Genomic DNA, 12,577 nt, shown 5'->3' on the forward strand with positions numbered 1-12,577 from the left:
CCCGAGATTTTCAAGTGTATATGAAACATACTACATATTTACCTATTGTATTATTTTGTACAGTTGTAAATTACATTAAATAAATTTTAAAAAAAATATTTATTTTATGCGGTGGCACAATGCTACTAGCTCCAAAGACCCGGGTTTAAATCCGGCTAGGCAGAAAATTGTTTTCTGTTACACAGTAATCGTGTGTCAACCCTGTGGGTTCTGGAGCCCTTCTGAGATCTACTCAGCCTCATAAATTGGGTACCCTTAATTGCGTCAAAATCTGGTGGTCGAGCGTGATTCTGACCGTTGCACATCCGTTGGTCTAGTAACAGTGATTCCTTACAAAGTACTGAACCTCTAACCCTTCATGGCATGTAGTGGTTCAGATTTTAATTTTTAATTTATTTGAGTCACTCGCTAAATGTTCAGGGAATTGATATTGATATACCTAAACAGAAGAATCCGTTATTTACGAGGGTTATTGAGACTTTTCAAAGAATACTGTAACATGTTTACAATTCATGCTATAAGCAAAGCATTCTCCTGTGTAAACCTACCTTTAGATGAAATCTGGCTTGTGAAAGGTCAGTCAGATTAAATAAAATACGTCCATGTGATGAAACGAATGAACTTAATTACGTTTGATGTGGTCCCTTTTACTCACAGAGACCGGGAAGTTATATACAGCTCTTTCAAAAAGATATGCAACAAGTTGTTCATTACATGTTTCTCTACTAACACACGAGGAGTTTATTTAGAAATTGTATATACACCATGCGAAACCGCATTCTATATGAATGTAAAGTGGAGTTAACATTGACACATGCATATATTAAAACCCTTATCATTCCCTAGCCAATTACATATGATCCACCTTAGGTTGTAGGTGGTTTCGGTAAATATGAAAAAAAAATCAGTATTGTAAAAATAACATTTTTGTTATGAATTGTTTATTTTTCACATACGAGATTCAAATAATTATTTATTTAGAAAAGGCAGTGATATATAACTAGATATGTCAATTGCTCTGTTATGGATACTTTACTAATTAGCAGTCCTGCCGATTCTTTCAACAAAAAATACCCGCTCAGCACCTTGTAGCATTGTATTGGGCATAATGGTTAATAGTACAAGTAAATTCACTGAAGTAACTTATATAAATAACATTAACAATCACATATATACGCCTTGACAGTGAACTATTATGGTCTAACTACTTGATAGTTACTATCATGAATCCATTAACTATCAGTACAGTTTAACTGTCGGGCTGGGCGTCATTGTTAATAGTAATATCAATACAAGTAGACTAATAGTTGGATTAACTGCTAAGTTACTTTCTCACTATTCGTTCCTTTCTCACTGACAGGTTATTTAAAGTAAACCACAATGTTTCCTAGTCATCCCTCTTCTTTCAGTCCGCTGGTGTTCCTCAGGGTAGTATCCTCGGTCCAATCCTCTACACAATCTATACACCAGACATCCCAACCAATCCTAACACTATCCTCACCACGTATGCCGATGAAACATGTGTGCTCGCTGTTAATAATAACACTTTAATTGCATTCCTAACTCTTCAATCCCATATCACAGCCCCCGAAGAATGGTGTCGTAATTACCTTTATTCTACATTGTAAACATACTGACTGCCCTACAGTACACTTAAATAATGTTGCCCTTACCCAAGTTGAAAAGATCCGCTACCTTGGACTACATCTGGAAGACTAACCTGGGATCCTCACACAAGACTGAAAAGACAGGAAACTGCACGTCGATTTCGACTATTACAGCACTTACTAGACAAATGGTCCAAACTTCCGATTCATTACAAAAGACAGATTTATATGACAATCTGGATATACAGCGTTGAGTTTTGGGGTTCCACTAAACCTTCGAATTCCTCTCGTATCCAATCCTTACAATCCAAAATCCTTCGTAAAATCCTAAATGCTCCCTACCTTGTCACAAATAAAATCATCCACAAAGAACTTAAAGCTCCATTTGTAACCAATCTAGCCCGAACCAGATATCAATCCTTCCATTACAAACTCCCTAACCACTCAAACCTATTAGTTTCTAATTTTGCTTACTCTTTTATTCCGGACAATCCTCCGAGGCGTATGAAAAGAAGATGGCCTCGAGATCTTATATTGTAAAAATGTTTTTAGAGTGCTACTAATGGGTAGTTTCTTTACATGCTTGTACCATACCATTATGATTTCCCCAAATTTACTTGATGTATTTATGTACAGTTGTAAATATCAATAGATATTTTTTAAAAAAATAATGCTAATTTTAAAAGTGTACGCCAAGACAATTAACTGTCGCAGCATATTAACCTAAATAAATGTAGTTAAGATAGGCAGAAAAACATTGTTCTTATATATTTACCTAAAAAATTAAGACTGAGTCAGCTACAGCTTAACAAATTTGGCCAGAAACTCATAATCAAGGAGTTTTAAATTGTTTCGCATTGTCCCTCCCACGTGACATACGATCGCAGTGACAAAGTACTGTTGTCACGTGAGAGGTTACCTCCGACAAATAAGGGTTAATAACATTAAACAAGATAAAAGAACAAGAGAAGAAAAAAAAACAATCCTCTAATAACAAGAAATACCCTGCAAACTAACTATTTGTCCTATACAGTAAGGAATTGTCAACTGTAAACTAGGAAAAAAAGTACCATTTTCTAAGCAATGGAAACATGCTGAGTCACCACCACCAAAGAAAGCAAAGACTACGTTCGGCCGGAAAGGTCATGGCCTCAGTTTTCTGGGGTGCAAAAGGCATTCAGCTGATAGATTATTTTCCTACTGGCCAAATAATTACGATGAAATACCACGCGAACCTCCTAGACCAACTATAGGAAAAGATATATGAAAAAAAGGCCTGGTTTGCAAGGAAAAAAGTCATCTTTCATCAGGACAATGCCCGCTTGCACACAAGTGATACTGCCATGGCACAACTTCATGTACTGAGGTTCGAATCGCTGCCACATTACCTTATACACCTGATTTGGCACCATCAGACTTTCATCTCTTACCCAAGCTGAAAATTTTCCTAGTTGGGCTGAGATTTCCTACAATGGAAGAACTGACAGGCGAATTGGAGAGGTATTTTGCAGTCCTGGAGGAATCTCATTTTCGGAACATCGCTGGGCCAAATGCATTAGTCAACAGGGAGACTATGTTGAAAAATAAAAGCAGTGCTACCGAAGTAAGACACTTCTTTCTAGTACATTCCTAGAAGGTTTCACACCACCCCTGTAATAATACTTTTGCAGGACTCAATCTTAATAAATTAATCAATTAACTTATTTTTAGATAATTTCCTTCAGCGATTATCCTGGCATCCCGAACGATAGTATACATAGCAAGTCCCATGGTAAAATTTTATGTTTAATTATTGAACAATTAGTTTATCCCAATGTGTATTACTAAATCGCTATTTATCTTTCAGTGCAAACAATCCACGACTAAGGTAGTGTTTAAAGAGGTCCAATTATATTAATATTTGTTATACATGTTTTAATAATACTCATTTAAATGTAAATAGTTAATTGGGTGTTTCATTATTCATTGTGTTTTTATGATGTATTGTTAATATAGTTAAAAGATTATAAGATAATGATTGGAAAATTGTACAAAGAAATGAAAAATAGTTATACAGATATCAACAAAATAATAACTGTAAATATGTTTATAAAATAAAATTGATACAAAAGTAATTTTCAAAAATACAATAATAAAGGATATAAGTCAGGATAGGAAGCAAACTATATTCAATTGCATTAATAGCTTATAAAATAAAGTCGCAAGAATACATACATTTATTGATGAGAAAGAGCAGAAAATATAAAAACTATTTAACTAATTAATCGGTCGCTGTATTTTTTAAAATTAAATGTTTTTTTTTTTTAATATATACAAAATTTATAAAACAAAAGAAATAGATAAAAAATATATAACAGAACGCCTGTAATTTACAAAACTCATTTAAAATTATTGCTTATTAAATCAAATTGAATTCCTGAATTCTGATGAAGCAGCTCCAAGCCTTTACTAGTAGACTAGTATTACATAATTGTCATAAGAATATAGAAAATAAATACATGAATAAATAATACATAATTAAAGATAAGGACTCTGGTATAAGCCCCCAGCTATAACATCCTCAATTTAGAAGTACCCTTGCTGAAGACAATAGTACTCTCCCACTCACCACTGTCCAATCTTAATAAACGATCTTCTTTCTGTTTTGTCTTCCACCCTCCCCTCCCTCCATCACTCTCTCTCTCACTCAGACACACAAACTCTCTTTCTCTACTGATGTACTACTGAACTACTCCATTGTGTTCCAACTATATAATATTTGACGTAATTGAAAAAAATTTATTAATAGTTAAACGATTTAGTCATATTGCCAATCTCCGATAATTTCTTCAGCATTGATACACATTAATAATTTTAACAAATATAGTTCAGAAAGAAAAAATATATATAAATAATTACCTATCAATGAGAGTCTTGGATTTCCTAAGGAGGATTTCAACATCTTGACTTTGAGAATCATCCGAAGATGATTTTCCCAGAAGACTTCCATGCAAGTTCACCTGGTAAATAAACAAAGCATACATTTAGTAGAATTAATAAGAAAAAAAAAAGGAAATGTATACATAAAACAATATAATTTAAAATATTTTCCAATCTGATATAAAATTATTCTATAATAATATTGGAAAAAGATAGTTGACCGTATGAAGTAAATTGGAGGAAGACAGTCCAGGTGCGGGACAATATTCCTCCAATATTCTTTTTTAAGTTATAACCAACCACACAACTGGGCTAAAAAAGTTATGTAAAACAGATTTGCCACTCCCTCAATAATCAGCATGATATTTATTATGCCTATATATTTATATGAAAATCTTCTTTGTTTATTATTAATTTTCTACTATTATTTTGCATCAGTTTTTTATATATTTGGCAAATATATACGAGACCCCTCATCAAATGATTGATTGTGGAATATAAGGCTGTTGTGTACACAACTATTTCTGATTATTTTATTATATTTCTCCCGAATCGATCTGTTTATTTAAATTCTCTTTCCAATTTTATGATTTCATAATAAAAATAACAAAACTCTATTAATTTATTTCACTTTTATTCACTGTCAAAATATTAGGAAAACAGTTTAATAAGGATAGTAAAGCCGGGATGTGTTTATAAAAAAAATGATTAACTGTAGTTAGAGGATAGAGGTCCGTAATTGTTTCTTAACCACCAAATAGTTAAACGAAAAGAAAACCAATTATTTAGGAATATTTTGTAATTTTTATCGGTCATGGGCCCATGACAGTGGATTCTCTTCACATGACTTTTGTCCCTTTTATTTAACCCTCCTGTATTAATGTAATTGTAGGTAACATTAAATATAATTTGACGTACCGAATACAATAGTGAAGTTCATTTGGTGATAGAAATAACACGAAAGAAACTAATACTTTTTTTTTTATTCATATCCTAACAGCCTAGTATTAAATTCTAAACCCAACTAAAATAAAACACACACTACTTATAATTATAAATCAAACACTTAATGCGATAGCTGACACCGCCTTCAGCGGACCCGGCAGCTTATCTTATAATGCCACACTGGCAATCCAAAATATTACTTACCTGTGTATATACATTTATTTCTTTGTATATATTTAATTTGTTGTTTAATTTTTTTTCTAGGAGGTCAGAAAAAAAAAATGCAATAGCACTATTTTATCTATAGGTCTAAAAAAAAAATCATCAAAATATTGATGATATTTAAGCAATGAAATAAGCACAATAAGCTAATTTTAATCAAATTTCAATATATCAGTTTAATAAAAAATAAAATATATTTTTTTCCATTATTCCCTTCCTTCATAATAGGTAATTTTAAATTTTAAAGTGGTCATAGTAATTTAAAAAAAAAAAAAAGAATATTATTTCTTTATTGTTTAAACCAAATAAATTGTTTAACAACTAAGCTAGCCACAAAGTAAAGATTGTTTTTAAATAAGTAATACATTCATAAAAAAATTTGAGGTTAATAAACTTCCAATTGAATGTAATTTATAGTAAATTATCATATTATAATACAACGTTTCGGGACCACTGTCCCATATTCATGTACCTTAAACCTACAACAATAATAAACCATCATAACAAAAATCTTCATCCTTATGTATTATAATACATACAATTATATTCACCTCATAATTTGAATTTCATATAGGAAATCATGTCACATCTGTAACACTATTCTCACTTTTCTACCATTACTTATTTGTGCATCTTCACTTCTCCCTAGCACTATAATATGATAATTTAATATAAATTACATTCAATTGGAAGTTTATTAACTTTTCAAAAAATGTTTATGAATTGACTTACCAGACTTCCTAAAGATAAAATCCTAAATAAGTAATAATATAAACGAAAAAAATTATAACTAATAATTTTATTATATATAAAATAATTCGGATAAATTTACCATACCCGGTCGGAAATCAATTTAGGCGATATAAATTAAAAATAATCTAATCCACCATCACCTTTGCATCTTTACAAAGATACTTAAAAACTGAAAAAGATTCATATTTTCCATACATGGCTATAAGAAACTTTTATTAACGTCGGAGTTTCGGCAAACAACGGCGCAAGATTAAACAGCCCCGTGACCTAAGCGTTAATGTTTTGTAGGTCATAACTGATCAAGAGCTTTTCGTTGTAACCATAACAAATTCATTCAATTTCTAAAAGGTATATCCCTGAATAAATTATCTAACTACATTTTTTTACAATTTTTAAATTTGTTTATAATTGCAATTTTGATTCCGATGGATCAACCGAAATATATATCATATTAGGTAGTGTAATAAAATATTCCAAACCATTTCAAATTTTAATGAAATATTTAATCAAGAAGCATCTGTGTTGTGGTTATATTTAAAATTTAAGTATTAAAAAATGTGATGTGTAATGACCCGGTTTAGGATTTATAAAAGCCGGCCGTAGTAAGTGTTCCGAGAAGGGACTCTATAGGTAACTGGGTCGATCACGGCCCAGCTCTCGCCATACTGTATTCATCAGTCGCCCACTCACACTCGGCGATATTAATTCTGTCACTATATTAATTGACACCGTCAAGTGATAAATTATAAGAAATCAACGTACAAATACTTATTACTAAACAGTTATTATTAGAGAACGGATATTTTGTTTCCTAGCTTTTAATTCAGAAAAAAAACTCGACAGAAATTCGAATTATGAAATATACGATCTATTAAAAATACTTTAATATTGCATGTTTTACGTAGGTTACGGCACTAATTTGCACATTGAGTTTCTCATACACGGGATTGCAATTTTTTTAAACTACAAACTAACTTGGAATCCTTACACAAGAAGGAAAATTATACGTCGATTCCGAATATTACAGTACTTATTAGACAAACAGTCTAAGCTTCTAATCCATTACAAAAGACTATAATCTGCATGACTTATTGATAACAATGACATAATAAGGCCTATCTGGACATATGGAGTCGAGCTTTAGGGCTTTACAAAGCCTTTGAGTTCCTCCCTTATCAAATCCCCACAATAGAAAATCCTTCATAAAATCCTCAATGCTCCTTAGTTTGTAACAAATAAAATCCTCCATAAAGACCTCAATGTTTCATATGTTACCTATTTGGCCAATACTAGATACCAATCGTTCTATGATAAACTTCCCAACCACTCAGACCCACTTGTTTCTAACCTGGTTCTAAGATGTTATTAGAGTGCTACCAATGGAATATCTCTACATTATAATTAATATTATATATGTTTTCAAGTTCATTATTATTTTCCTACAATCTCCTTTGATGATATTGATCTTACCCCTGTCGACGAGATACGCTTGGACTACATCTGGACAAACGACTAGCCTGGAATCCCCACACAAGCCTGAAAGGACAGGAAACTGCACGTTGATTTCGACTATTACAGTACTTACTAGACAAACAGTCTAAACTTCCAATTCGTTACAAAAGACTGATCTACATGAATCTGGACAATACTTAGTTGAGCTTTGGGGCTTCACTGAACTTCGAATTCCTCTCGTATCCAATCATTGCAATCCAACTTCCTTCGTAAAATCCTCAATGCTCCTTACTTTGTCACAAATAAAATCAGCCATAAAGACCTTGTTGTTCCATATGTAACCGATCTAGCCCGGACACTACCATTCCTGACAATCCTCTGAGGCGCCTGAAAAGAAGATGACCTCGAGGCCTCTTTATGTTCAGACTGCTTCTCTGTATCCATTTTGATCTTATATCAAATTTACTTAATGTATTTTTATGTAAATACTGTTGTACATATCAAGAGGTAATTAATAAAAAAATAGTTTTAACTATGAATTTATTTACAATGTCTGGGATTCTTAAACATATCAAATAAATAATATTGTCACGAAACTAACAAATAATATTCAGTTAAATTATAGTTGATATAAGATCAACTATAATTAATTTATAAATATGATAACAATTATAGAAAGGTATACTTCTGTCAATAATTATTATCATATGACTATAGCGATTTTAAAAATATTCGGCATATTAATGTACAATTTGAATTTTCTTTAATATCAGATAGACTTTATCCTCATTAAATTAGTTTAAAATGGCATAAATGACGAATATTTCATGAATTTCCCTTTAAATTACTTATAATATTTTATATGAATAATAAATAAGCAGTTCTCATTGTTTGCAGTACAAAATAATGTAAAAATACAATTAAAAAAATAGCTATAAATTGAACAGAGGTTACCAATCTACTCAAAACTTGGATATATGATTAATTATAATATTATTATAGTATCATTATAAGTATAGTAATAATTATAGAAAGTAAAGTAAAATATTGCCATGGTGAATAATAAAGAAATAGTTGCATTGAAACGAGCAAGCATTAATTAGTTTAAACCGAAAGTTGAGCAATGCACGCACCTCACCACTCCTTTTAAATTATTGTAAGAATTTTTGAGGCTTGATGACCGATCCAAATATTAAAAAGTTAGGAACGAGAGGGAGGGGGAGAGAGAGATGATTTATTCGACAATGCTGTCCACCCTATGTATGTTCCTAGAAAAACGGCATACCTATCAATCCATAATTAGATACGTATAAGCAATAACATATATTAAGAAGGATGCATTTTTTCGAATAAAAATTAAATATATTATTATATTATATTAGGGGAGATTATTGATTGACCGTGTGTATAGATGAATGGAATATGGTCCGGGTGAGGTAAAAAAAACTCAAATAGTAAATAATTATACTATTTTATTGAGCCAACTTTTCGCCCCACGTTGGCTCAATAAAATAGTATAATTATTTACTATTTGAGTTTTTTTTTTACCGCACCCGGACCATATTACATTCTATATTATATTACATTCTGTATTATATATACTAAATTCAGTACATTTCAAATTTTATTTTTTTAAAAACAATTTTATTTATTTTCTTCTCCCTATTCTTTCTTCAAAAAGTGATTATTACATTTTCCTTAATCATTCTGTCTTAAACACATTTCTAGTGATCCCAACACATGTTCATCCATTTAAAAATCTGCTGCCCAACTTTTAACATTAAAAAAACTATACAAGAATAAATCTCTTCACCTACCCTAAGGGTTATTGTTGTCCTATAAAAGAGTCAATTATAGAACCCTAAAGCGCTAAGAAATTGTGCTGAGATAAAAAAAAATAGAAGGCATTCCTCCAGAGGGACATTATGCATCTAAGAATTAAGATTGATAGAAGTATTAATTTTTAAAATATATTCTAGACTTTAAGTGAACTGAAGAAGAATATTTAAGTAAGGCCTTCTTTCAGACGAAGTCGGGATTGAAAAACGACACCAGACACCAGGCGGGACTAACCCTGAACCCTTTTGCCGCCGAATACCCTAAAACCAGACCTTCCTAAGCCAACCCTTATTCTCCCTGGCAGTATATTCACCGGCTTAGGAGGACAAACTCGACCCTAATCCGTTTGCATAACGAGCTCAGAGAAAACTTATTACCGTCAGAAAACTTTGAAATAAATATTTCACAAGGGAGTCTATTGACGATGAATATGAAAGTTATGTATTGGATTTTATCCCGGCGAAATTAGATCTAGCGGCGTCAGGATTACTGGGCGCCTTAATCCATTCTGGGGCGGACTTAAGGGCGACGTCCCGGAGAAAATGGAAACTTCAGCTCAACTTAAACAGGATCTGACTAAGTGATCCCGAGTCGAGTCCTGCATAGGCGATAGTTCGATTCTCTTTACTTAGTGTCCTCTTTGATTATTGTCACATTAATTTCTTAAGGAAATAAAGATATAGCGAAGACAATATTGAATTAATTTGAGTTTTATTTATCACCAAAACCCCTGACATTTATGAAATGAATTATAAATATAAAGACTAAATGTATATTTTAGTAAATGGGAATACATTCCTTAAAGTAATTGAGAGTCATGTATCGATTGTACTGATATTTTATTCAATTGAATTATTGCAAAGATAAATTCTTGATGAGATTAGACACTAAGATTATATATAAAAATTGTGAACTACTATCCAATTTAAGATTATCGTATTAAGGTAAGAAGCAATATGAAGTCTTCCTTTCTGATAGATAATTCTAAATTTGTACAAATCGCCTTGATCAGGCCACTTTTGATCCATTTCGTTAATTTGATGAATTTAATTAATAAATTCCAAACCCACTCTCTCTTTTTAATTATCTTCATTTTCCCATTCATTTGAATTATTATAATCTTAAATCATGTACTATTAAATTTAGTATTACAATAGTATTAAAATCATAAAATACGTTATTGTTAGGAGAGGTAATAGCTACTATTGTAATGTCAATCTCTTTGGATTATAGATAACTGAGTCTGTTTAACTTACCTATATACCAGTGTATCATTTTATTTTTTTTTTATATTCATCTCTCTGTTGGTTTACTTATCTTTAGTTTATTTCACCTTTATCAACATCTCAGTCATCTTCATCAATTCACTTTTATTTCTTTCACGTTTGTTTATTTTCACCAAAGCCAGTGTCTCACCTTTTCTTCAATCATATTTTTCTGTTTCTATTGCCCAAAATTTAATAGCAATTATACTCAACTTGTACTAATATTTAATTAACTTGTCTAATATTGAAATGATATCAACCATCATTACTTATTGATGCTTTTTTATCCAGAGCTCTGTGGGTTACTTTTATTTGAGGAAATCTCTTAAAAAGACACTAGTTATTCAGTGTCTTTTTAATTTTCATTACATTTTCTTTTCATTTTTTTTTCATTCATAGACGTTTTCATTTTTTTTCTGTTTAATCATTTTCCTGTTGTTTTCTATATTTTATATTTTCTTCTATCTTCTGTATTATTCATTTTTCTATTAAATGTTGTTTTACTTTATTTCTTATCAACCAGATTATAGTAGATGTTCATATTTTTCTCTTTTTCTATCTCTTTCCCCTCTTATTTTATTTTTTACATTCATCTACAGGAGTATTAAAATTTTCTATTTCTCTTATATTCTCCTTTATCATCAAAATATTTTAAGCCCCAAATTAACTATCTGTAGACACAAGCTTAATCTGGAATATAGTGTAAGAGCACGAGCGCAATCAGGCTATGGTCCCAATAGCCTAATATTAGAGTAATTGATAGATTTGCATGACATCACCTAGTACTGAATAGGTAATATATATACTATTAGGTGCTGGTTTCGAAGAGGATACGCCATGGAGGATGATTTAGATTTAATGTTTTATGATATTTTTATACACATTTATATGTTTAGAGGGTTCTTTCTTAGCTTACCTTCCTATATCTAATATATGTAATGAAATGCAAACAGGTTATTTTTGACAGAAAATTGTTCAGACATGTCGTCTGAGGTAAGATATGTCAAAATGAATCTCGGGTTCAACTTCTACCATCCACAATTTTTAATGCAATTTATTTTTAAAATAGCTCAGGAGATAAAATTACAGGTGTGGCAAAATAATTTTGGAAGAAGCATTGTGAATGTGAGGAAATTAGATCGAATAAAAAATGATTGGATCCAGAAAGAAACAGGACGAACTGGCACACTGAAGATGACAAGATTGAGCAAATGGAAATTGTCAGGGCATCTTCTTCGAAGCGAAGATTAAAGATGGTAAAAAATTACCACAGAATCCAGGCTCTATACGACTTTCAGAGAATAAGAGGATGTCAAAAGAAAAGATGGAGCGATATGTCCAAGAGGATGGCAGGACACCTCTAGTGGAGAGCTGGTAGGAACAGGGATGTCAGGAAGGAGAAATGGAAAGAACTCGCCTCCCAATAAGGCTAGTCACCCCGGAAAGTACCCACTATTACTCCCGAAAAGAGAAGGCCTATGAAAATGTATCCTATGTATCCAGGAAAGGATACAGTATGGAAAGAAAATCTATATAAGTTAATTATTTGTCAACTATTATATATATAAATTTATT

General features: G+C 31.4%; 1 protein-coding gene across 1 annotated transcript in view; it reads right to left on the reverse strand.

The window, feature by feature from the left end:
• LOC106686460 (uncharacterized) overlaps nucleotides 1-12,577 on the reverse strand; it is a gene marked incomplete at its 3' end in the record, with an annotated part of 330,086 nt that overhangs the window by 171,241 nt on the left and 146,268 nt on the right. Inside the window, exon 5 of the mRNA XM_014429795.2 lies at nucleotides 4,506-4,606. Within this exon, the coding sequence (XP_014285281.1) occupies nucleotides 4,506-4,606 (101 nt within the window). The remainder of the gene's footprint in view (nucleotides 1-4,505; nucleotides 4,607-12,577) is intronic.

This window comes from Halyomorpha halys, unplaced genomic scaffold, assembly GCF_000696795.3.
Source record: "Halyomorpha halys isolate HHAL.00 unplaced genomic scaffold, Hhal_1.1 Scaffold823.1, whole genome shotgun sequence".
Classification (NCBI taxonomy): Eukaryota; Metazoa; Arthropoda; class Insecta; order Hemiptera; family Pentatomidae; genus Halyomorpha; species Halyomorpha halys.